Here is a 27,693-nt window from a genome sequence, read left to right as displayed (position 1 = left end):
AGAGAATTGAGGTGCTACCGCTGAGATATGGACCTTAGGGGTTACTGCTAAAATAAGAAACAAAACAGGGAAATGAAAACATGGATTTCCATTGGATTGATTTTTCTTCAGACACGAAAGCAAAATTGTTATCACAATTTCTCATGTATTGGGGCTCTTTATGTAGTTACATTATGACCTGTACAGTACATACTGTGCAAAGTGTATAGACATTATTTGTTTTTTGTTCTTTTATATGTTGACTTTTGTCATTGGCACAGTTAATTTAGCTTGTGAACACTGCCTGTTTTCTTGGAGAACACTTGACTGATTTTAACCTTTCAGGCTGTACTGATCACATAACAAAAAATGACTGCTGACTGTCATCATAGAAAAGGTGTACTACAGTCCTAATTCCAGACAATGCATCCTTTATATCTTCATCCATCTCTTGATGCTCTCAAACACATCCTCAGTGACGTTTCTGTGGTCTAAATCTGAATGTTGGAATGTTAAGATCCAGTTTGTGGCATAACCGCATTTTTTATGTATGTTTTCAATTGTTATACAGTTGTTCTACTGATGTGAAAATACATGAATACATGCATCTTTGTATGTAAAAACAGGCATAACTTACATAACTTTTCACCTAAACAGAATACATATATAAACACATTCCCTGTGTATGAGGAAAAGTTGTAATTATCCAGCCTTCATCTTAAATTTTGTTTTGTCTACTTTTTTTATAACCTATCAAACTCCACTGGAATGTTAGTCCTGTTTGTGGCATTACCCCCATTTTTATTTATATGTTTTTAATTGTTGTAGTTTTTGTACAGTTGTGAAAGTACTTTAATAAATGCATCTTTGATTGTATAACCAAGCACAACTTACAAATAAATGTGTGATGCTGAGATCTCAGTTCATGATGTTTCTGTGTTTTTAATTTCACCTAAACAGCTCACATAGATATACACATATCTTCTCCTGTAATGCAAAGTTGTAATTATTTAGACTTTAGGTAATTTTATTTTTTCAATTTGTGGGTATTGATGTCTTTGGCCCTTCACATTACAGTATGCATGGGTTACAACCTTGCTGTAAAAGCACTCTTTTCTTATGATATATAATTGCTTTAATTATAGAAAATATGTCAGACATCCAAACATTGTATCAACATTATCATATTAATCACATAATATATATATATATATATATATATTAATCATAGTCTGAGGCACATATGAACAGCTTTTATACTGCACCCAAAAAAGATAAATAAGAAAGATTTTATATAAAGAAAATGTATACTATTTTTAGGACCATTTAGATATTTAGCATGGTGTCATTAGTTTAGTTTAGTAGCCTACAGCTCTTAATAATGTGGTGCTAGGTATGTTTGTATAAATACAGTATTTATACTATTAGCATCAACAATTATTTTAATAATAATAATAATAATAAAAATACAAAATAAAATAAAACATGATTTTTGATACTAAACCATTTGTACTCATTCCATTGCTGTGTGCTGATGATTTTGGAGGTCAGAATCCAAGTGATGATTTCAATATAAAGCTGAAAGATATAAGCATTACTGATTTAATACATGTATTTAACAACAGTCTCCTTAGACAAATAATGTATGATACAGTAGTTTTCAAATATCGTAACGTGATTTGTTTCCGTCCATGCGGCCAGATGAGGTAAAAGGAGAAGAAATTGAATTTGCCTCCATCCGCATACATAACCAATCAATATCATGGTTAAACTTTCAAGCCAATCAGCTTTCAGTATCACTTTAGCGCGTCATAAAGACTGTTTGGGGTTCACGCGACAGATGAACAGAGACGTGAGATGTAATTTAGTCAAAATATCGATGAAGATAAAGACTAATTTAATTAAGGACAAGCCTCTGTCGACGGGAGCATAATTATCAGCAAAACGGTATGACAATAAGACCTACTTTAATCTTTTATTGGTTTGATCAATGTTGATTTACATATCAGCCTCCCCTGTTGAGTGCTTCCACACCATGGACATTTCTGTCCAATTTCAGTAACACCTAGAAGTTAAACACAATCAAAAGTAGCTTATATAATGTACAAAACTAAACCTACACTCCAACCCCTAAGCTATTTTTAACAAAACTGTAATTGTACTTTAGAGTTTAATAATTAAAATGATTGTACGGAGGAAATAGAGTTGTGCCATGTCGAGATATTAAAAAGTATTGTGTTGTATTCGCTCACAGCTTGGTAAATATGCAGTGGGTGTGGTTGGTGGTAGGCGTAACGTGTAAGGGGCGTGGTTTGTTGTCCTGAGGGACGCCCACAACTACTCTTGAACCAACACTGGTAAAGTATTCGAAACTGTTCACTAGATGGCAGTGAATGCACGCTGGATGAAAACGAAGAAATAATCTAATTTTCCACAGCCTCGTTGTCATACCCTTCAAAAATTAAAGATTGTTTTTAATTGATTTCACTTTCATATAGGGTCACAATGCTAAACGTGTAAAAATAAGAATAATCTTTAAATTACAGTTATTTTTTTTGTGTGTGGCCTAATTAATACCCATATTATTGAATCTTAAAAAGTAGGCGGGTCAATCTCAAGTGATTCAAAATAAATATCGAAATAAATAATATTTTGCTTAGAAAAATTAAGACTACTTTTAAGACCATTAAGATTTTTGTATTGTGACATTTAATTTTGACATCAAGTCAGCAACAAATTGAATAAACATAAATATATCATTATTTTGTTGCTTTATGCATTTTATTATTATTATTATTTATTATTATTGTTGTTGTTGTTGTGTGTGTTTTTTTTTTTTTTTTTGCATTATGAAAATGAGAATTGTGGAGGGTGTTTGTGCTTAATTGTCATACAAATAATGCCACAATATTAATTTTCTTTATGCAGAATGCACTTTCTTATTTTATTTTATTTTTGGTTTATAATATGACCTAGACATGTTCTTCATATGTTTAATGTGATTCACCCATGCATGAACATTTCAGAATGTTGATAGTAATCTAGTTATCTCGATGTTTCACTTTACCATTCACATTTTGAATTTCTTTCAAGGTAACTTGCTGTGAAAGCAATCTTTTTCTGTGATATTTAGACTTTGTTTTATTTAAAGTATTAGCCTATAGACAATATGTTAGACATCCAAACATGGCATCATCATTATAATGTAAATAAAATTAAATATTAAAGATGTTAAAGGTTTATAAGGGTAATTTACCCTAAAATAGAAGAATAAAATAAACTATGAAGACTATTAGGAACATTAAGATTTTCAACATTGTGACTTTAGTTTTGTTATGATTAAGCAAATTTCTGATGACATAATTTGTGTTTTTGGTTGAAGTAACCCTTTAAAATAGGGAGAATTATAATGTAGACCCACTGCATCAATTAAGGTACGTTTACACGACAACGATGTACTAAAAACGGAAAAGTTTTTCCTTTGCGTTTTTAAAAAGTTTAGCGTACAGACGACAACGTTGTCAAAACGATCCCCGTTCACACGGATCCGCGAAAACGACTAAAAACGCTGTATTATGCATGCCAGGCCAGTAGTTGGCGATGTCACTTTGTAAAGAAACACTACGTGCCTGTGCGCACAAGCATTCTTCCACAGAGCAGTGAAAACCATGAAAAGATGGCGGTCGCTGGTCGTAGTAGTGATGTAGTAAATCTACACTTTGCTGGAGAAGCGTCAACAAACTCAATCTTGTCACACAGTCCTGTAGTCCGCCATTGTAGTTTTGAATGTCTCGCACGTTGTTTTGAAGTACTCGTGCACATACTTATAGGCTGAACATGTAATACGCGTGCGCTTGACATCATCGTTTTCACAAATTCGCGTTTTTGTGTGTTTACACGGAGACAATAACGGCATCGTTTTCAAAAACTTGGACTTTGAAACCCATTTTCAAAAGTTTGCGTTTTCAGACCCCAAAACGCCGTTGTCGTGTAAACGAACAGCCAAAACGTTTTCGGTTTTTAGTTGAAAACGTTGTCGTGTAAACGGCCACTTAGAGACATATTCTGGAACCATGCTAAATCACGGCCACCCAATACACTGCCTTATGCTAATTGCCAATTCTACCTGCTTATTATATTACTGTAACCTAAATCATCAGTAGAGTTATTTCCAAAAGCAATATGTGTAAACTAATAGTGCCCTGTTCCGGTTTTCAGGCGAATTCAGGGCACATTTCAAGCCTGCTTGCACATGCACAGAGGTAACCTTGAGTTTTAAAAAAAACCAAACAAAATGTGCATCATAAAGCTGGTATTTATAGCAAGATTGCTTGCATTGCTGTACAAAACACAGAACCAGATGCAAACCACATAAAAGCCAGATCCCTGGAGAATGGAAAAAGTGACAAAGTATGGTGCGGTGTGGTTTGGGTATATGTTTGGACAAAGCCATAGGAAGCCTGAAACCTACAATTTCTGGTTCCGCCTGTTAAATGCGGTTGATCTGTAATGGAATGTGTTGAATCTCATGGTTACGCACACCAATACATACCGTATCAAAGTCTTGATGTTAAAATGCATTTCATCTTCTCCTTTCCTCTTTTCCTCCCCTTCCCCTTTTGTCAGACAAATCTGTAGCTATACACAACTACACTATAAACCTTGTTTTGGTTTGAACTTAATCATATCTGCCGGGAAATAGGGCATGTAATTCCATGCCCAGCATGCTCAAGTGTTTAAATCGTAGTTCTGGCTTTTCAAAATACTTTGTTAAACACATACAGTTGCTGGAAAACATGTTGACTGATAGGATGCATTCAAGTCAGACAGTGGGACAGGACAACTAACCAAAAAAAGGACTTACACATTATCATTCTCAGAAAAAAATTATACCTTTTAAGGTACAATGACCATCACTGGACCTTTTCTGTACCTCTATTTCAAATGTATAACTCGTTTTGGGAACATAATTGTACCCTAAGGACCTTTAAAAGTACATTTATATGATTTTTTCCTCTGGGAACAAAAGTACGTACCTTTTTGTCTCCTTGAGGGTACAAATATGTCCTCAAAACCATGGGACCACCCCAGTGACGGACTTGTATCTTAAACAGTGCAATTTTATTGTAGTGTTACACCTTGAAAAACTAGACTAATCCAATTTTCATCATTAGATTCCTTGTTATATTCAATTATACAATGGCTTTGTCCATTTAGATGGTGCAATTGTTCAGTGTTAATGAACATCAATAACTTGCAGTTCCTAGCTGTTACCTACAGATGGCGCCACTGCATGTTTACCCCATTTGTAGAGGACTAAGAATGTTTGAATGGTTTTTTTTTTTTAATTTTTTTTTTTTTTTTTATTGAAACAGCAAACATGGTAAACACGTTTAAAATATAATACAGACATTATGAAGAAGCAAAAGAAAAAAAACGAAAAACAGTAAAAACAAAAAGACAAAAATTATTTATCTGTTAACTTATATATAAATGTTAACAAATCTTTGTGCTTTACTATTTTTACATACCTTTATCGTCTTATGATAACACTGCAATTCTATCAGAAATACATTGAAGTTTGGTTTATTTTCCGACCAAAAATGATTAAGAATTTGTTATGAAAGAAAGGCTGACATCTTTGTTACGGTGGTGAAAATTAAGTAATACATTGTTTTCTTCATGGGATATTGTATACTTTGTTTTCCTACACACAAATTGAGAGACATCATCCCAAAATGTTTTAACTAAGTGGCTGGTCCAAAACAGATGGGATAATGTTTCTGTATCATCATTACAGAATGCACATTTATCACTCATTTCAATTTGACTTCTTTTAATAATGTAATTTTTATTATACTGGGTACATACAGGGTATATTCAGTGAATAATCTGGAACGTGACCTCTTTAATTTTGTTAGTAGTTAGAAGTATTTGTTACATTGAGTCCATACGTTTTTCCAATTAATACACTCTTCAGTGTTATTCCAGTAGATAACACTATGGGGGGAATATTTGAATGTTTGGTCCCCATTCGCAATCTGTCATGTGTTGAAAAGATTATCTGTTCTCTGCTGTAATCAGGAAAAATTCCTCATGTTATTGAATTTTATCCCCTATCACATTACATTGTTACACACAAACAGAAATTACAGCTGATGGAGGCAAGTTTAGCCTACCTGAAAAGATTGCTTTTCAAAAGCCTAAACAGTAGTAATGAAAGCACAATGATAGGTAATAATCACGTTTTTAAAGGTTATCTTGGATAGGCAAGGACACACGTGGCATTGTTGGGGTCTTGAGGTACCTGGGGCCTTTATTCTACGTGGAAACTCCTGAGAAAACAGACGAAAGCTTTATAAACTATCATTTATCAATTTATAGAAATGTCAAAGCATGGTGAATACAGTTCTCTATTCATTAGCACACTGTAGCACCCATTATGAGATGGCAGTGTCAGTGTGGAGGAGGGGTTTTACCTACCTAGAACTCTTTAAAATGATCACATTTCAGTTCTGTTATGAAGTTATTATGGTTGTGTGTAGAAGTAAAGTCATACGTGATGTTTACAATATTTTTTGTCTTATTTTCTGGTAAAAATATCTAAACATCCTTAAAACAAGAAAAATGACTTGAAATTGGCATTAGATATTAAGTCTTGTTTTCAGATAAATCTAACAAAATTTGGCATGGCTAATGCTTAAATCAAGAAAAAACTATTTGCCAATGGGGTAAGAAAAATAAACTTGTTTTCCCTTTGAATCTGGATTTTTTTTTTTTCTTACCTCATTGGCAAAAAAACTATTTTGTTTCTTTTTCTTATAGGCATAAACGTAACGAAACTTTGTTCAATTTCTCTAAAAACAAGACAACATATCTTATGTCATTTTGCTTCTCAGGTACATTTATCTCGATTTAATAAAGTTTAGATAGTTTTACTGCAAAACAAGACAAAAATACTAAATGAAAATGATATTTTGCAGTGCAGATACAAGCTTAGTGAATACTGTGCAGTATACAATGTATGTTGAAAATGTAAGTGAAAAAGTGCATTAGTCCATGAAATTTTGTTTCAACCAATTGTATGACAACATTGTTGTCATGTGACCTTATGTTCCATGGTTTATTCAGTAGGTGACATCCAGTTATCAAGGCTATTTTGGATTTGTGATCCAATTTTCTGTAAAAGATCTCAACTTTTGGCAGTTCGATCAAACATTAGGTCAGAAACGAAATGTTAAAGGAGCAATATGTAACATTGACATTAAGCATTTAAAATGGGTACTGCAGTCCAAATTCAAAATATTGGAAAGAGTTGTCCCCCCCCACCCCCTCTTCCCCAGACTCTAAGTTCATGCGGGTTGCCAGGTTGAGGACACGCAACAGGAACGAGCAAACTGACAATGGCAAGCGACGAGCCTTACACTGTAATTTGATCAGCTAATGTATACGTTTGCAATTTATAAACCAGCTCATGTGGATTTTTTATAACTCTGTCAATGTTAGCTAGATGTATTGCTGGCTTCCATGGCTGCAGCATGCTGTGTTTGCCTGCTAACTTGTTTCAAATCTGGCAAACCGGGCTGTCTAAATACTATTGGGAAATGGGCAGTGGGCTGGATCACACAGGCCAAAACACAAACAGAAATTCCGGCCCAGAATGAACATTTCAAAGTAGAATATACTGGCTGTAGCATTGTTTTCGAAGAACCAGTATTTCAACTTAGCATATTTCCTAAATCTCTGATAACATATTATAATAATTTTATGCTTTAGTACAGTAAATATATTACATATTGCTCCTTTAAAGACTGCATCTGATTACTTACGGTTCATTCATAACACTAGAAATGGAAAATCTGTTAACAGTATTCTGTTAAGTATTTCTGCAGTATTGTGAATGGTTGTTAGGGCATTTTTATGTGGTTGCTAGGGTGCTTTGGGAGGTTGCTAGGGCGTTACCTGCTGGCCCAAGTCACAAGAGCCCACCCCAACATCTATTCTGGTCCCTAAATATGCCTTGGGTCCCTCCTTTAATAATGTAATTTTTGCCCATCACTTGCCTGATCACTTCAAAAAGTAATAGCACACTTTTCCTCAACAATTCACACAACTTGTAGCACAAATGGTGCATAGCACAAACAAGTATGTACTAAGTTTTATAGTCAGGGTTTTGAAAAATACCTATTTATGAGAAACAGTAGGCTAATAGTGATGCTTACTTTAACAAGTCTTACCAAAAGAATTGCCATGGCAAGCTCCAGATAAATAAAGACAGGGGAACAGTTACTATGAAAACACGAATGTGCAAGGAACTGGCTTAAATGCACTACTTAAATCCAAACCTTTCTGCACTGGGTGAAAATCTGATTAATAATTTTTGGCTACTCAGGGGGAGTACATCATCAGTTACTTTCATTATTCACTTGTGACTCAAAATAATGACACTTTGTGCTTGGTTACAGAGTGAATAATATTGATGACCGTGCTTTTCAAACATCAAGAATGAAATATTTTCTAAACTTTTACCAGAAAGTGAGAGAGCACGAATGAATGGCTCTTACGAGCCGGTTCTTTTTAGTAAACCGAAAACATAAGGCGTCTTCACAGCTTTAATTTTTCAGTAATCACGTTGTATGTCCCATATTTTCTGTCAGAAACTAGCGATGCCACATTCAGAAATGAATCACTCTTTTGAGTCAGTTATTTTCTATTAATTGGTCAAATGGGTTTACAAAACTGTCTATATATATATATATATATATATATATATATTCAAGTACCATGGTATTACCATATGGCACCATCACTGTACCATGGTACTGCCACACTAGGTTACATTTTATAACCTCCTGAGAGCTGAGCGTGACTGCTGTTTGCATTTTCCATGTTCCTTTTTGTTTTGTAACAAGTTACACGTAATAAACATGCAAAATAATAATAATAATAATAATTTTTCTCTAGAGCAAATAGTTTTCCTAAAAATTGATGGCAACATATGTGGACATTGGGAGTAAGTTATGAAATTATGATTTATTTATTTTTTCAATCAAATTGTTTGTCTCTAGGAATGTTGGTTATTCATGTTTTTGAGACATTACAGATGTTACAACAGAAATTAGCATAATTAATTCTGATTCAAAGTAATGGCCAGCATCATCCAATCACTGCCAACCATGTTAAAATAAAATTATACATGATAAATTCTGAATCTATGTACTGATTATCATTGTCCCATGTCTGCCAAACAGGTTGAGCGGTCAAAACATCATCTGCAGCCTGAAACTGAACTTTTGACCAGATTTTAGCATTGAATGCACTTAGCTGCATAGAGAGCTATAGGATGCTCCCTTGCTCCCTATTTAGTGAATGACTTAACCTCTAGTGTGCTGTCTGTCTGTTATCGTTTCAGAACAGTTCGAAATGCACCTTATTTTCATCCTAACTCCATATAAAGTGTCTGAAAGCAATATTTTTCAGCTTTTGGATGAACCCATTGATCCGCAATGTGATAATGCACAGTAAATATAGGATTTCTAAGGAAATAATTTGCTAAAGTAAACATTAGTGTACATTGTGCATGGTAGTTCACAATAAATTGCTTAAATAAAAAAAAAAAAAATGACATATCGGATGAAACTAATGACTCAAACAGGTTTCAATGTAAAATCTTAATGAGGTTTCTTACCAGATGTAGTTTTGTTGGTGTTTCTCCCAAACACAAACTCTGCTGTGGACAGCACCATGTTGTTTGGTCACATGACTCAGTGCGTCAAAAGTTTATGCCTTGAGTGACAGCCCAGTGTGTTCTGAACTGAGATCAGTAGTGTTGAATGAATTTAAATTATGTGTTACATATAGTGTAGCCAAAAATACAATGTCCACGCATGTGTGCGCGGGGTTACACAAGGTTAATTTTGAAAAACTTCAACTAGTGCTGTGTCATGTGAATTATTATTTTAGAGGCTAATGTCACTAAATGTGTCAGCAAAGGTAGCGGGATGTTTACTTGTGCTAATTAATAGAAAGTGAACAACCGTTTAGTGTCTGTTTCTGGGTCAAATGTAAGGTGAACATCAGCTTGTAAATACGCCACACGTGCTTGGGTTACAGTTATGGAGATAGACTGAACTAATGAAATCACAAGTAGGTATGTATTCTAGTTAATACAATAGGCCATTACAATAATGTGAATAGTTACAGTATTGCTACACAGTCACATTTCAAAAGAAAATGTAAAATGCGGTATATCTTGACACTCTCTGCTCTGTCAAAATATTATATTAAAGGTTTTCCAGTCAGAGTTATCTGTTTTTCCGCTTGCCCATCCATTATATGGCCATCTACACTCAGAATAACATTTGAAAAATCTCCCCTGAGCATGATTTTGTTTTGAACAAACACACTTATGTTTACATTCGCTAAGCCAATATAATCTCAGTAGGGAGCACAAAAATATAAAATAATATCACTATCCCCCCGATGAATAATATTAGTTGTTTTCCTGTTCTCAGGTCAAGTCTTTAAATTAATCTCATGTCTGTTGTTTTTTTGCTGAGTTGAAAGTGAGGTATTTTTAGCTGTAATCTTGGAGCAATCTGAATTTTAGTCATATCAGATAAAAGATGAATTATGCTGCAATAGACTTACACCAAAAGTATTCTGGAACAGTAGTTCTCAGCTGGTTGGGAACTAATGGGTAGCAGGTCTTTTTTGTTGTTGTTGTTGATAGGCTAAAAACAATACCAAATGCAAACAATAAAATGCAACTAATGATACAACAGTGCATTTAAATTAGCAAAATCTATAGGCTAGGCTTATTTTAGGCTTATATAAAAGCGATGAGAAAATGCTTCCGTATCATCTTTTTGTTGTTGTTGTTGTTGAAGTCATTGTGTGTCCAATCCAGCTCTATTGTATTTTGGCACAAATTCATGATTTGAGGTATCAGTCCATAGCACAAACGTTGGATGAGTTACGTGCCTAAGTTTAAAATTTAGGGTAAAGCATCTGTTCTAATCGCTAACCCTGAGGATGAGCAGTCGGGTTATTCCATGTCAAATCAACCAAATTTCAGAAACTTCCACGGCTGACATTTTTTAAAATACTTTTTCTGCAGAAAGATACAAATAAATGATGATTAAAGCCAAAATATTAAATTCCATTGATCAGTTTTTACAGAGTAATCCATTCTTTTGTTGAGGAGGGTCAAAATGACCGTTTTCACTGATGATTTTGGAGCAAAACTACAGGTCAAAAAATAACTGTAGAAAGGTTGCAACATCATTATTATAATTTTTTTTTACAGAGATGGGTAGGTCTATTACTTAAATCAGTTGACTTCAGCACTCATTATTACATTATATGCCAATAGTGTGAGTCCGAAAATGGGGAAAAAACACTTTTTTGTGTTGTTTTTCAAAAGTCTTATTCTAAATATTCTTAATGAGTGTGCATTTTTGGACTCTTGAATAGAAATTTTGACAATATTGATTTAAAATAAAGTACATTATTTGTACTTCAGACCTTTGCTTTGTCAAACTAGCTTCAAACCAAATGACTAACATTTGGTTTTCAACCATTGAAAATTGGTAAAAATGTAGCCATTTTCGCATGAAGCCACATCGAAAGCCCCATATCTCTGGGATTCAAACATACAGGACCTTAAAAAGGAGAAGATACAAAATGAATGTTTGTTCAGAACCAGAATCTAAAAGTATATTAAGAATACCTCTCGAGTTATAGGCTCTCCAACTTTGGAAAAATGTTTTGGACACCATTGGCATATAATGTAACAGTAGGTGCTGAAGTCAACTGATTTTAGTAATGGACCTACCTATCTCTGTGTAAAAATAAAATTATGATGCTGCCACCTTTCTAAGGTTATTTTTAGACCCTTAATTTTGCTCCAAAATCATAGGTGAATATTGTCATTTCAAGCCCCTCTACAATATAATAGATGCTCAGTAAATATTGATCCATGGCTATTTGTTATGATTTTAATCGTCATTTATGTATATCTTTCACTAGAATTATTATTATTATTATTTTTTTTTTTTGCTTAAAATACTCATATTTACTCATGCTTAATGAGCATATTAAACCTTATATGATTGTATACTGAATAATGTTTGCTGTGCTGTGCTAGTGAACAAAGCATTTGATGGAGTAATGTTCCCCAACCCTTCAAACAAGTGGCTCCTAAGAGCCCACACACCCACGGCTGCCGGTCAGACTGACGTGTGCATGCTGCTTGTACATGTGAGTGTGCATGCTGGGCTGGGGTGGTAGCAGAAAGGCTTATTGACTCTGAAAGGGGACCTGCTTCCTGAGAGGAAAGAGATTCCCACAGGAATACCGGCATACTGCCGCAAAGAGGAGGTAGAAGGATCCAGAGAGATGAGAATGTAGAAAACACACAAATGATACCTCTTTAGTATCTCAGTTCTTTCTCCTAGATACAGAAGCCTCAAAGTATTGGAAACTAAAGGTACACTTAAAATGTATGAATCTCTTTACATTAACAACATGAGGTGAGTAGGCCTGAATGATGACCGACCTTTCATTTTTGGGTGAACTATCCCTTTAACACTTCAATGAAGTCTTCTGAGCTATCAAAGAGCAACTGTATCCCGTGATTACTGAGGAATGCTGATATTTACATCAGGTACACTACTCTTTAAAAAACCCTAAATGCTGAGAATGCTGGAAAATATTCCCATTCTACATAAACACAGCAATGCTCTCCAAAGTTTTGGGCTCTCCGCCCATGTTTTTGATCCAGTTGGATTTAAGGCATTCTGACAACACAGATCACTTGTGGGATTGCTGTACGGAGCGATTCTGTTCCGGCCAACGGAAGGATATAAAGGTCAGCTGGTTCCCCTTTAAGTCAGGCATCATTACAGGCATCCTGTGGAGGCAGAAAGGGTTTCTAGAAAGGACCACTTCCAGGTTCTCATGTACTCAGAACAGAGAGCAAAGAGCTCAAAACTTGGATCTCAATGTGATGTCAAATGAATGCACTGGATTTAATCAGTATTTAGGTTTAATCGCATCTTTACGAAAGAACAAGCAAGAACGTATAATAGTGAACACCATTTTTATTCAATTCTCCATCCAAAGCTGTCCTGTAAAAGCATCTTAAAGGAATAGTTCACCTAAAAATTAAAATTTACATAATGTATAAAAGTAGTCCATATGACTCCAGTGGTTAAATCCATGTCTTCAGAAGAGATATGATACTGTAGGTGTGGGTGAGATACAGATCAATATTTAAGTCCTTTTTTACTATACATTTCCACTTTTACTAGCCCTCCCAGAGCATTCATGAAAGGATCAAGTTCTTTTGTTTTTTGGCAATTCACATTCTTCGTGCATATCGGCACCTACATATTTTCATTTGGGTGAACTTTCCCTTTTAAGGCATTCTAGGGCTTTATTTTATTTTTCTCCTCTTTTTCTCCCCAATTTGGAATGCCCAATTCAAAATGCATTCTAAGTCCTCATGGTGGCGTAGTGACACGCCTCAATCCGGGTGGCGGAGGACGAATCTCAGTTGCCTCCGCGTCTGAGATGGTCAACCCGCGCATCTTATCACGTGGCTTGTTGAGCGTGTTACCACGGAGACATAGCGTGTGTGGAGGTGTGTCACACTATTCTCCGCGGCATCCACGCACAACTCGCCACGCGCCCCACCGAGAGCGAACCACATTATTGCGACCACGAGGAGGTTACCCCATGTGACTCCACCCTCCCTAGCAACCAGGCCAATTTGGTTGCTTAGGAGACCTGGCTGGAGTCACTCAGCATGCCCATCTTAGAATGAAACATTTAGGAGCCAAGTGGCTGTTTTTTTTTTGTTGTAGCTGTTTTCCAAATTATAGAATTTCTTGATTTAGATGGATATTCAGAATCAAGATTGAAAGCTGAAGAAAAGAAAGAAAGCTGATAACCGATTAATCAGTCGATTGTTTTTAAAATCAATATATTTATAAAATGTGTTAAAATGTTTGTAGTCTTACTGTGACAAGGTGGCCCAGAAATAGAGGCTACAAAAGTCCAAACTGAATGGCATCCCAGATAATCCCAATAATATCCCAGTAATAACCAGAAGAAAAAATATTTTGAGCATAACTTGGGTCTTTTAACTATAAAAATACCCTTAAATACACCAGACATATCTGTGCTCCCAGGTGCTCTCACAAACAGATAAAGGAAAAAAATTATGTACACTTACAATTATCCACCCTTATCCTGAATGTGGAAGTGTTCCATGATTCATAACAGAAGCCTGTTTTCGGATCTCCAGTGTTTTCACTAGATTTACAGTAACGCATTTGGCAGACACTTTTATCCAAAGCAACTTACAGTGCATTCAAGGTATGCATTTTTGTTTATCAGTTTGTGTGTTACCTGGGAATCGAACCCATGACCCTGGCATTGCTAGCACAATGCTCTACCAGTGTATTTACCTGTACTACACTAGTTCTGTGTGTGCCAGTGTACGCCTGAACCTTGGATTTAAGATAGACCTCACCGAAATTACTGGCCAGTTGATCTGCGATGCACCTCACTGATCTCTGCCTGCATCACCTTTGTCTATTGATGGTCTACACTCTTATAATGGAATACATAGACTATCAATTAATTGCCAGCAAAACCCTTCATCAGCCAACTAACAAGGACAATGCATCTATGTGAACTTTTGCAGTTAATCCGGGATGAACTTCAAAGACTTTAGTCATTAATTTTACAGTTCATACAAAATCTTCGTTTAAACACTGACCCTTAACACTTACTTAGTTTAATCATTTTAAACCATGACTTGCACTATACATAAGTAATATTGGCATTATATTCATGATGTTAGCCAGAGGGGAACTGGCCCCCACAGTGAGTCTGGTTTCTCCCAAGGTTATTTTTCTCCATGAACCAACATCTGATGGAGTTTTGTGTTCCTTGCCACAGTCACCTTCGGCTTGCTCACAGGGGTTCTAAATACAATTATTATTGAATTACTTATTTTTAAACACAATTCACAATCGTATTTGATCAAACTACACAATGATGACTCTAAGACTTTATAGATATTACAGTTTCATTTTCTGTTAATGCATGATCTTCTGTAAAGCTGCTTTGAAACGATGTGTGTTGTGAAAGGCACTATACAAATAAAAATGACTTGACTTTACTATTAAATCTGTAAAAATTGCCCAATCAAAAAACATGTGGCTCCATAGTGGTGATAATTTACAGAGTTGGAATGACATGAAGCGATGGCCTAATGTTAGTTACATTGATATCATTAAGACAAAAACCGCACAAGTTGAGCCTGAACTCATTTTTACTTCAAATAACACTTTAAATGGTTGTTTTTCTCTGTCTGGAAGTAACGCACATTCCAGTAATTTTTACATTGGTTCTTGTGGTGACTGGAACTAGAAAACCAGCGGCACTCAGAATCATCATGGCGTCACCCAATGGTTGGTCAGAAAAACTGTGGATACGCTACAAAGTGAACATATCCATATAATAAAATGAGCTGTAATTTATCAACAGTAGATCATCAGTGACCACTTGTTTTTTTTAATGTCCGGTATTCCGGTAATCGGGTATTATTAAAACAGTCTTTTTTTCTTCTCTAGCGACACCGTCAGTCAAAACCAACATGAACTCCCAAACAAAGTTCTCCCTTCAAGTCGTTATACAAATTATGCTCTACATTAATCAATAATGTTTTTATAACATATTAATTATTTACAAGAAAACTCAGTTGAGAATATTTATCTTAAATTACACATTGTCATCATTAATTAGACTGATGTCTGATGAACCAAAAGTACACATTACTTCTTGGTTCAAATTAGACATAACTAATTTCAAATTAGGTCATAAAATGACTCGTGGTTCAGTGAGGGAGTCGGCTGATTCACTGTATGTTTAGCTGAGAATGTGACTGGTTTAAATCCCCTAAATCGCTTCTGAGTTTAACAACATTTTGAATATTTTCGCAATATTTGTTGGCAAATCGGACATCATGGCTATGTTTGTTGCATGCATACAGTGAGCTTGTCTCAACAAAAAAGGGTGAACAGAGGCACAAGACACACTGGCTAACTCACAAGATGATCTCTAGATCTTGACTGTCACCAGTGGCGACTAGATTTTAAATTGTTGTCATAATTATTTTGTGTTGTATTTTCGACCATTCTGGAGCACTGGTATAGGATATTAAAATGGGTTCAAACGTGGTTCATCCAATCAGAATTTAGACTCAGAACTATCCGTTTCATGATATATGATTTGTGTGTGTGTGTGTTCAGAAATAAGAAATGTACAGGAAATATTCTGGGTTTTTTCAGGGCAAACATGGCTGATCTTTCAAAACATTCATAATAATGCATTTCTTACAACAGCATAGGTTTTGATATTCACAAGGACACGTTTGATAACTACTGTGGTCTACATTGGCACACTAATTGGCTCACATTTCCCCCTTGAGAACAATGAGTAAAGACATATTTTTCATTATTCTCTCATCCAGTGTCAGAACTCTGCCCAGAATTCTTCCAGGCCCCCTCGGCCCTTAAAGGGCCCTTCTCTGAGCTGTAAACGAGCTGTCAATCCTGGGAGTGATCATTTCACAGATTGGAGCAGAAGGCAGATTGCGGTGGAATGATGGGAGAGTGTTGATATATTAGACAAAAGACAAGCCAAAATAAATGGACAGAGGTTCCTTTATGCTCAAAGGGAGGAGCTCTCCAAAGAGGTAAAAGAGACTATTGATGCACCACATACACATGCCCAAATATTTCCCAGTGTAAGGCACTTTCTATGAATAGGGAACTTTGGTATCCTATTTCTGTTTTTGAAGCATTACAGGCACAAATCATATGTTTTGTTGAGAGAACTAATAGATACACATGTAAAACTGATATCTAAGAGCAATTAAACTAACAAGAAAAGTAAAATGGTTTCTTCTCGACTGTATCTAACAATTAAAATCATACATCATATTTTAGTTACGTAATAATCATAATTAATATGGAATCTTTTGAATTTATAATCAAGTAATTGTAGTAAAAATAATTTAATTATTAAATAATTTGAATGAAAATCGTAGTAGTTAGCTGTTTCCATGCTGCTTTTTACATTTACATTTATTCTTTTATCAGATGCTTTTATCGAAATATACACACTTGCCTGAAATGTTTCTCATGATCTGAAGGCGTATGCTTAAATGTTTGAAATTAGTTTTGTAGACAAAAATATAATTGTGCCACCATATTTAATTACAAAACTAACATTTTATATATATAATATACGTTTTTGAAATGGATGACTTGCACTGAATAATTAAGGAAAGCAGCCACTAAGTGCCCAGCATATAGATGGGAACTCCTTCAATACTGTTTAAAAAGCATCCCAGGGTGATACCTGAAGAAGTTGGTTGAGAAAATGCCAAGAGTACATTTCTGCAAAATCTAGGCAAAGTGTGGCCACTTTGAAGATGCTAAAATATAACACAGTTTTGATTTATTTTGGATTTTTTTTTTAGTCACAACATAATTCCCATATTTCCATTTCTATTATTCCATAGTTGTGATGACTTTACTATTATTCTAAAATGTGAAAAATGAAATAAAATAGAGAATGAGTAAGTGACCCTAAACTTTTGAACGGTAGTGTATATACACACATTGGGAACATTTTTTTAGGAACACTATGATCCTAATAAAATGCCTGATGTGGTCTTCTGCTGTTGTAGCCCATTTTCCTCAAGGTTCATAGTGTTGTGCATTCTGAGATGCTATTCTGCTCACTACAATTGTACAGAGTTACCGTAGCCTAACCTCTTTCATCAACAGTGTTTCTGTCCACAAAACTGCCGCTCACTGGATGTTTTTTGTTTTTGGCACCATTCTGAGAAAACTCTAGAGACTGTTCATGAAAATCCCAGAAGATCAGCAGAAATACTCAAACCAGCCCATCTGGCACCAATCACGCCATGCTCAAAATCACTGAGATCACATTTTTGTGTGAACATTAACTGAAGCTCCTGACCCATATATGCCTGATTTTATGCACTGCACTGCTGCCCACAATTGGCTGATTAGATAATTGCATAAGTAGGTGTACAGTTTTTCCTGTGAGTGCTCAGTGAGTGTATATAATTTATGAAGAAAGTATATTTGTATTAAATAAAGTGTATTTGTAAGATTGGGTCAAGTGCACATAAAAGATATGCGTCTTTAGATGTTTCTTGAAAATAGTTAGAGAATCAGTTGCTCGGGAGGAGTTCGAAAGGTCGTTCCACCAGCAAGGAACGGTGGAAGTAAAGGTCAGAGTGAAAGCAATTTTGTGCCTTTTTGAGATGGCACCACGAGTCGCCTGTCAACCGCCAATCGCAAGCTTCTGGAGGGCACGTAGACTGAGTGTACATAGGAGGTGCAGAACCAGTGGCTGTTCTGTAAGCAAGCATCAATGCCTTGAATTTGATGTGAGCAACCAATGGTAGCCAGTGCAGTTTGATGAAGAGAGGTGTGACATGCAGTGTGAATGACTTGGGCTTGTTGAAAACCAAACACACCGCCGTGTTCTGGATTTATTGCAGAGGTTTGGCTGTACATGCAGGAAGTTGTGCCAGAAGACCATTGCAGTAGTCCTGTCTAGATATGACAAAAGCTTGGACAAGAAGTTGTTTAGCATGCTCAGATAGCAAAAGTCTAATCTCAAATCGCAAATCTGCATCATCAGGCTGTCTTTGCGATGTGGTCCGTGAAGTTCAACTGATCGTCAAACACAACCCCAAGATTCCTGGTAGTCCTACATGGTGTGATCGTTGACGAGCATTTTGTGCGCAACCCGGTTACTGCAAAGCAGTATGAAAAATACGTCTCTGTTACAAAAAACAGAACAACCTTTAAAATTGTGACACCCAATAAGTAACATTTTTAGGACACTTTTATTAACTACAAACCTACATTTCATCTCAAACTAGAAAGTCCTTACTGAATGATAGCTTAATTTAGGTAAATGTGCAACCCTGCTACCCATTTTGGTGTACTGTTTTATTGTAGAAATTTTGTCTTTTTAATGTTTATTGCCTTTCACAGACCATTTGTTGAAAAAGAAAAACGCAAGCCATTCTGAGAGTTTCATTTCAAGCAGGAAGTCGGTGCTGAAAGATATTTCCTTTTTATGGTATAAAAGACTATCCTTCCCGTTACATAAGAGAAGGTGTGAAAAACGAAAGCGGATAGAAGAAAAGCTTTGTTCATATCTCTTGTGTCCGAGCGGAACGAATTGATGTGAAAATGAATTCCAGGGGCCTGTTGGCGATGGTGGACACATGATAAAGATTAGTTGATGTGTTGTGCCAGTCCAAACCCTCTCATGCATGTTTGCTTTAGTAATTAGAGGAAACGAGCCAAAGACCTCTAAGACCCCTCAAAAATTGTGTACACTCACACTTTCACACTTTTCAACACAATTTATGGGGAATGTTCTAAGCTTTCGGCCTTTGAAGATGATCTTGGATGGGGTAACTTGGCTGTATAATAGCTGCTTTGTGTAAAACTGTGTGCAGAGTTAGAAGGTTATTGTAGTGTCTCTAATGTGGAGAAAATTGAGATAGAGGACATTATAACATCAGTTACACTACATTATTACATCATCACTTATTAGATAAGAGTAATGCAAAAAATCTAATTAGGATACAACTATGGTGAACTGCCATTGAAATTGATGCTTCATACAGTTTAAAGCTAGCATAGTATGGTTAAAGTTCATGGTATGAAATGTAAAGGAGATAAATAGGGGCTTGTGTGAATCATATCAACTATTTTGAAAAAAGTTTGTAATATAAAAGAAAACTAGGTGAGTGGCACTTTCCTGTTTAAAGTTTGTCGCCACAAACTGTGTTTTGGGGGGTTGCTAAAGCATTGCTAAGTAGTTGCTAAGATGTTCTGAGTGATTTTTAGTTTTTTTGGTTTCGAAAGTATTGCTCCATTATGCGACCAAAAGTTGGGAAAAGTTTTACTCTTGCTGCGAAGCACTTGGACGTAATCATCCACTGACCAATGAGAATTTTAGAGAGACAGGTCCAGTTGTGCTTTTTAGAAATCCAATTCATTTTATTCCTGCTCGGTTTCAAACTGAACCGGCGAGTCTGATCTCATGAAAATGAAGTGATGGTGAAACTGACTCCTTATTAAATTAGAAAGATATCTTCATTTTACCAACAGTAAATCTATTCTGTGATCAGAATTTCAAAAGCTATGGCCAGTTATGCAGCTGACCAGTAACAATAGAAGACAGCAGTAGGAATGCCTACAAGCAGCTTACAGTACAGAGACTACTAACATCAAGCGATAATGTCACTGGCGGTGTGAATGGGGCTTTAAACCTAAACCTAACTAAAAGTGTCATTAAACGCAAATGTGAGATGAAAAATGCAATTGCTGAAACAGCCACGTCAATTTGCAATGCTTCTATAGCACATTTGGTGACTTGTGTGCTCTTCAGGACTCGTACCCGGTCTTTTGCATCACAAGTGCAATACTCTATCAGTATTGTGCAATTTGATCACACTCGAACAAGCTGATAAATGTAGTTGGTTATGCAATGCAAACGTTAAAGTGTATCGCCTCACAACTCAGGCGCTATTGCAAAAGTCTTTAGATATTTTAAAATAGCTTTGTGTGAGGAACATTTCGAAAAGTAAGTAATTTGCCAGATTACTCGTGATTCATGTGATAGGGAATAAAAGTAATTATTCATTTCACCAGGAAACTGTTGCGATTATTTACAATGAGCCACTTAAAAATAATTTAGCTAAAATGTAGGTAAAGTAACGTGATTCTATGAGACCAGGTTGGAACCGGCTCTTTCCACACTCTCAAAATGCATTTTGCGCATTCCTGTTCGTCAAACGCTCCGTCAGGGTTTTCTCTAGTGTGTTACCGCATGCTATGTGAGTTTTGGTTACATGAAAACTTGTTTTGACCAAAAATTTGGTTAATGTAAGTGTTACAATAGGGTAGAATGTGAACCAGGACTGTACATAATCTGGAATGAATATTTTACAGCTCAGCTCTGCATAAATAGATGAAAGTTCATCCGTGTGAACTCCTGGTGTATCGTGTCTATGAGTGAGTCGGAGTCTGCGGCTCTTTCTGCAGTACCGTTTGATTGAGAGGGGGCACTGTGCTCTGGTGTGTAAGTGAATGAGAAAGAGCTCCTGTAGATAAGGTCGTCCAATCGGATCAAAGATAGGGGCACTGTGATTGGTTGTCTCATCCATCTCCACTCACCACTCAATATAGACACATCAGGGACGACGCACAGCAGAGACCTGGGCGACCTGACAAAAATAAATTATTTTCACAAAGAATGTGTAAAATTTTTTGCAATGTATTGTTTTTGAAAACTGCAACATTACAAAAAAAAAATATAAAACAAAAAAAGAGGTATCGGTATCCGCTATGTACTAAAAAGGAAGTATCGGTACTCGTACTCATTCTAAGAAAAATGGTATCGGGACATCCCTAGATAAAAGTCTCTGCTAAATGACTACATTTAAATGTACTCAGACTTCCCCTATCTAGTATAATTATAGAAAGTGTTAAAAATCAGGAAAATTATTTTGTGCATTTCTTCCTTGGAACAAAAAAAAAAAAAAAAAAATCTGATTTTCTATTAATACGTTTGTAGACATTTTCAACATTTCCAGTTGTTAAAGTGCCCCAAATTTGAAGAATCACCCATGCAGACTATAGGGCTTCTGTTTACAGGAAACATGATATATAGTGTTATATTTGAAAGGCCAGTGGCCAAATGCTGAAATGATTGTAAACATGTAATGGGCTTCCTGTATAAGTATAACATGGCATTAGAAATATTTTGATTGGTTTATAATAGTGGTTGATGTGAGTTCTTCAGTTGTGGATGCTGATACTGACATCTAGAGAGCATGCTGTATGATAGCTCTTATAATGCCGATATATAGTAAAATAACACCTGAAAATTCTCAACAAAAAAAAAAATGTTTTGAAACAGAAGGATCTATCAACAAGGCTGTGGGTAGATTTTGGAACAGACAATGACCTCTTCTGCTAATCAGCCAAAAAGGCAGGGTTATTATTGGCCAATGCCATTAATCTCAAAATAATGGCGTAAATTATCTGGCGATTAATCCACCTGGTCGATAAAATGGTCTGCCATTAGTGTGTAATAGCAACTCACTTCCAGTGTTGTAGCTGGCAATTTTGAATTTATGATTAAAACAAATACAAAACCTGCATTTCATGGACCTGATACAATATGCATGTACAAGCTGGTATTATGGAAAAATCACTGAGACATTCCTGGAAAAATGTGTAATGTCATTGAAGAAATAAGAGAACTACTAATTATATGGGGAAGGTATACACAAAGTACTATTTGTTGAGAAGGATAGTGTGTTTGTGGGGTTATAGTTTGAGCAAGACAATACATAACTTCCTTCAATAAGAAAGTAGCACTGAGCGATATGTGCCAGCATCTAGCAAACTGGTGTTTAATTTATATTTCTGATAGAAAGAACACTGATGGGTAAATTCACTAAATAGCTCCGGCAGTTGTGTAGTTTTTAGGACTTTAATATGGTTACAATTTCATGCTATTATTAAATAAACACTCCAATAATTAATCTTAAATGTTTACGTCTTGTAACTTAAGATGTAGGAAATTACACCTCACTGAGTTGCAGTCATCCCCGTTGCAGATCACCCAATGACCTTGCTGATATCTGATGCTTCACTACAGCCCTAAGAAACTCCCTACAAGGACCTACGAGAGACCATCATTCCAGTCAAGTCTGCTGAGTGAGGAATGTCACACCATGGCATCCCTGGAGCCTTGGCAAGGTGCTCACAATGAACCAAAATTATTGCACAGGAAATCATGCACATGTTTAGTTCAGTATGCATAAAAACTTGGTTCTGTGTCTTGCACTGGAAATGCAGTCACTGTAGTGACCAATAACAATTATTACATGGCTCTCTGGAATACTTGATTCTGATTGGTCAATCTTAGCATTCTGTGGTCAATTATTTTTGCATAATGACAATTAAACTGTGATTGTTGCAGTGTTTAGGTTGTAGTGTAAGGGGTTTAGGTAGCCTGCTTTGCATTGTGCTTAGCCACACCCATTACCTGTGTTAAAATCACTGCAATGCATGGCCTCTTGTATGCTTTAGCTTCCTTAAAATTAGAGGATTTTAGAAGAAACATGAACCACTTCCTTCTATTGTAGTAATATGTTTTAAATACTGCATAGATTTTGGTACTGGAATGAAAAATTGTGACTTTGTCAAGACCATCAAAACATACAAAATAAAAAAGAAAATTAATTATTGTATGTAAGTGTTTAAGATAAATAACAATTTAAAACAAAGTGTTCCATTGTCCTAATGGGTCAATTTTGACCCATATGGGAAGAACCAGTTGTGACCTTTCACCTTCAGACTTTATGGATGTTTTACAACTTTAAATAGTCTATACAATCTATGAATCAAATTTGACCTAAACTATTTCAGTTGTTCTTCAAATTTAGCCCCTAGCCCCATACTGTTCTCTAGCATCCCCACCAGCTTCACTGGGTACTGAATCTTTCTCACATATTGCTACTTTCCTCTTAAACATTTGTGAAATAGGCATGTACTGTAACTCTAAAATGTACACTGTTGATTTTCAAGCAGAATAAATTAGAAATTGCTGTAATATAGTTAAGACATTATTAAATGCCAAAAGTGAATGAAATAAATGTCAACTGACAGATCCTTATCCAATGTTTGCCAAAGTTTTTAAACTTTTTTTTATTTTTAAAACATTCTTTAAAAATGATATTACTCTATGAATATTCAATATATATATATATATATATATATATATTTTTAACCCATATCATTATACACTTTGGGACAACAGTAAAACAGATTTTGTTAAGGGGGGTCTTTAGTACCACTGTATACTAATCAAAAATGTATGCATTTCGAATGGTTTTCAACACGGGTCAAAAGTGACCCAAAGGACAAAAGGTGGGTGCAGTTTCTTAAGACAAAAGAAGGGTTAAATTTGCTTTTAAATTGAGTACCATTGCTCACTAGACCATATTAACAGCCAAAAGAAAAATATAATTTTTTACAAGAATCCTTGTGCAATTTGCTAGGACACTTAGCTGTTCAGTTATCTAAAAACAATATTTTAATTTTTTTATAGCCAAGTTATTCTTCAGATCCCTCTTTGTGACACTTGTGCTTGTTGTCCTGTGCATTTGGGAAAGCAGCACTATGAAGTCTAGTTTCATCCCCTAATCTTGAGGTAGGCCTCCTGTGGTTTACAAGGGGAGGAAGTCGTAAACTGAAGAGAGTAGCTTTTAAACAGCTCATTTACAAAGCTTGTCGTATTCTATAGTAACTCATCTAGAGTGAGTCAACTTAATAGAGTTGGGCTAGCATGAAAAGAAGAACAACTGTGTACACAAATGTAACTAAAATAAAGATATAAATATGGAATGCCCACTTTTCAAGATCCGATCAATACCCGATGGATTAAGTCCCACCCTACATTTAGTGTTTTTTTTTTTTATCGTTGCATATCCTGTTTCACTTGGATATGTTACGGAAGTAAAATGGGTTGCAAATTCTGTTTCATGTTGACTTTAAATACTGCAGTTTATAACTATGCTTTCAAATCAGTTACTGCATATAAATTAGAGTGGTTTTTTTTGTTTTATTAATTTTGTTGTGTGAATATGATCAGATTTTTGTTTTAAATATATAATCTGACAGTTATAGGCCTATATTTTAAAAAAGATATTACCCGCTTAATTAGCTTCAGTGTACTTTTAGGATCTAGTTAGCTTGTAGTGTAGCTACTTTTTCAAATGGGTAACTTGTGGGTTAACTATTATAATTATGAGCTTATAGCTTGGGAAGCCACAGTATCAATTCAAAGTAGCTTTCTCATAACTGAACCAGAGGAAAAGTACATGTTAGTTATGCTAAATACTAACCTGAACATGGTCTCGGCTTCCATGTTGCCAAACCAGACCTTCAAATGAGGGCTGAAGTTCTCTCCATGAAGCTCCAACATGGCCACATGTCCCCCGCCGTTCAACTAAATCACAAAACCATAAACCAAAAATGAACACTTGATACTTTTTTAGCTACTAAATTACAAACAAATAAAAAAGGTGTGTTCAAACTACAACAATTAAATCGATGATTTCTAATATGCATTCCTACTCGACAGCACTAAGTGTGTCAAGTGGCAGAACATGTGACCTCAACTTTGTCACATTGCCATTGGTCACTGTCGCTCATATCTTGAATTCGTTTTATGTGTGAACGCCCATTAAGGATTCATAACTTGTAACTTGGACTACATAAAAACCTATAACTCATAAACAATCTGAATGATCTTAAATTAGCACTAATATGATAAAAAATAATTGCAGTTTCATTGTAGACACTACATAATTCCATGAAAACTTCTCCAGAATTTACTTAAAACGTTGAATTGTTCAAACCACTGAAACTCAATGAACTCTAACCCATGGAAATTTTAATGGCAGTTTTTTGGATCAGAAATGATTGACTTGAATGGTCTCATTATGTTGGCTTCTAGATTCTTACCTCTAGTCCATTGATAACAGGTGCAGGGCTGATGATGGTTGGCTGACGGGTCAGAGTCTCACTAAAGGTGTACTCCACCACCTCTGTTCCAATGATAGTCCAGCATGATCCATCATTCAACAACACTTTATCACCCTCTTTAGGGCATGGAGATGCCTAGACAGAGAGAAATAGATGCTGAGACTTTATTTGCTCAGCAGCAACTTCATCTATATATTCTGACTAGAGTGTGCTTTTGTTAACCTGGTACTGTATGATTTTTTCACTGGAGAGGCAGAGGTACATGTGGTTGCTGTCTTTGAGCTGGAACGCACATTTATGAAGTTGAGAAACGGGCTCATCCACGTCAAGACACGCATGCTGCTTATTCACTTTACGTATTACCTACGAGCAGAGAAAACAGAATTAAGTACAGCTTTTCAGAGAGCTGACCATTTCTTTGTTACATTTAGCATCCCTAGAGAGCTACATTGACCAGCTACATATAGCGAAGCTATTAGCTTAACTACATTTTTCAGTAGTGAGGTGGTTGTTTCGCTAGTTTTAAATTGTGTAGCTATTCAGTAGTGAAGCTATTTTATTCATAAGGTACTGTTGACAAAAGCTAAACTGCTACATCATGCTGTGTACCTGTCATTTACTGTCGGCAATTCTGAATTAGAATTAAAGATGACCGATTCACAAATGAATTGCTCTTTTGAGTTGGTTCACACTAGATTGCGAAGTGATTCAATCTAATTGACTCCGAATGCTCATGCCCGCACTGCTAAATTATTTGGACCGACTGACCAACATACTAACGGAATACTTCTAAACACGGAAAACAGAGAACGCTGGTTGCAGAGGATAGTTATCTACAGTTACTGAAAACCAAACCTGCAAATATATCCTGTCATTTGCCAGTGATGATGAAGGTCTTTATTCAGTTCAACACATGTACAGCTTGTGAATGATTACTGCAGGTAAAGACATTTTCCAACAAAAAGAGTATCAAAACACTTAGTTGCCAAGATGAAAACATATAAAAAAACGTACCATGGCATTACCATGTTTTTTGGACATTATCACCATGTTAATACAGTGGTATATGAAAATGGCATTCAGATAGTACTTTGATAGTATTGTACTCTTTGAGTACTTTGAAGCACCATCTAAATACAGAATGGTACATAAATATGGTTGTTGTATATCAGAGTACCATGGTATAACCATCTGATACCATCGGATATCACATTGTTATTGCCCAGGTGTGCTCATGCACACAAGAAATTTGGCCTCTGAACAGAATCTTCCAGTACATACAGTAATACATCAGCAAGATACAGAATTATAGGATAAGATGAATAGTATATGCACGTAGATTTGTTATACAGTAATGTGCAATGGAAATTATGTTCAAATGAGTATGGGTTTGTATAGGTATCATGAATAAATTTGAATTTACATGTATTTTTTCATGCACATACATTTTATATTGCACCATACTGTATACGTGTAAACTGTATTGCACTATACTGTAACATGGCTTTAATAAACATCATGTAAATCAGTCTTTTAGATGTTTTGTCTATAACAGCATGCTCTGTGCATCTGGTTGATTAAAAAAAAGTAGGCTAAAAGTAGCTTAAATGTAACAAACTACTTTTGGCTTGTAGTGTAACTTGCTACTTTCTCTTAAGTGTAGCTTTCAGCTTAACTTACCTTCATTTTTTTTTTTTGAGTAGTTGGTAGTTTAGCTTGATACATTTTTAATAATATAATAATAACTGTATTTGTTTCTCACACATTATACATTTGCACATATATATTGAAATTATTTTTTTCACATATCCCAGCTAAGCTGGGGTCAGAGTGCAGGGTCAGCCATGATATGGCACCCCTGGAGCAGATAGGGTCAAGGGCCTTGCTCAAGGGCCCAACAGTGGCATCTTGGCAGTGCTGGGGCTTGAACCCCTGACCTTCTGATCAGTAACCCAGAGCCTTAACTGCTGAGCCGCCCCTGCCCCTGCCCCTGCCCCTGCCCCTGCCCCCG

General features: G+C 35.7%; 1 protein-coding gene and 1 long non-coding RNA gene across 3 annotated transcripts in view; one reads left to right on the top strand and one right to left on the bottom strand.

Annotated features, from left to right (window-relative positions):
* Window positions 1-1,806: 1,806 nt before the first annotated feature.
* Window positions 1,807-23,789, top strand: LOC127446312 (uncharacterized). Its single transcript, XR_007898195.1, has 3 exons — window positions 1,807-1,926; window positions 16,526-16,750; window positions 22,702-23,789. It is a non-coding gene; the product is annotated as an uncharacterized LOC127446312 (long non-coding RNA).
* Window positions 5,522-27,693, bottom strand: part of LOC127446293 (recombining binding protein suppressor of hairless-like protein) — a 39,037-nt gene continuing 16,865 nt past the window's right edge. Inside the window, exons 9-13 of one of the 2 annotated variants that reach the window (XM_051707097.1) lie at window positions 25,905-26,045; window positions 25,662-25,817; window positions 25,040-25,143; window positions 21,168-21,346; window positions 5,522-6,314 (exon numbers count right to left, since the gene is read on the bottom strand). In XM_051707097.1, coding sequence (XP_051563057.1) covers window positions 6,301-6,314; window positions 21,168-21,346; window positions 25,040-25,143; window positions 25,662-25,817; window positions 25,905-26,045 — 594 coding nt within the window. In that variant the 3' untranslated portion in view covers window positions 5,522-6,300. Of the gene's footprint in view, window positions 6,315-18,989; window positions 21,347-25,039; window positions 25,144-25,661; window positions 25,818-25,904; window positions 26,046-27,693 lie in introns of those variants that run through there. The other variant, XM_051707096.1, reaches the window with a different exon arrangement.

The sequence above is a fragment of the Myxocyprinus asiaticus genome, chromosome 9 (genome assembly GCF_019703515.2).
Source record: "Myxocyprinus asiaticus isolate MX2 ecotype Aquarium Trade chromosome 9, UBuf_Myxa_2, whole genome shotgun sequence".
Taxonomy (NCBI): Eukaryota; Metazoa; Chordata; class Actinopteri; order Cypriniformes; family Catostomidae; genus Myxocyprinus; species Myxocyprinus asiaticus.
Note: the sequence above shows the minus strand (reverse complement) of the source record. Positions and strands in the feature narration are given on the sequence as shown.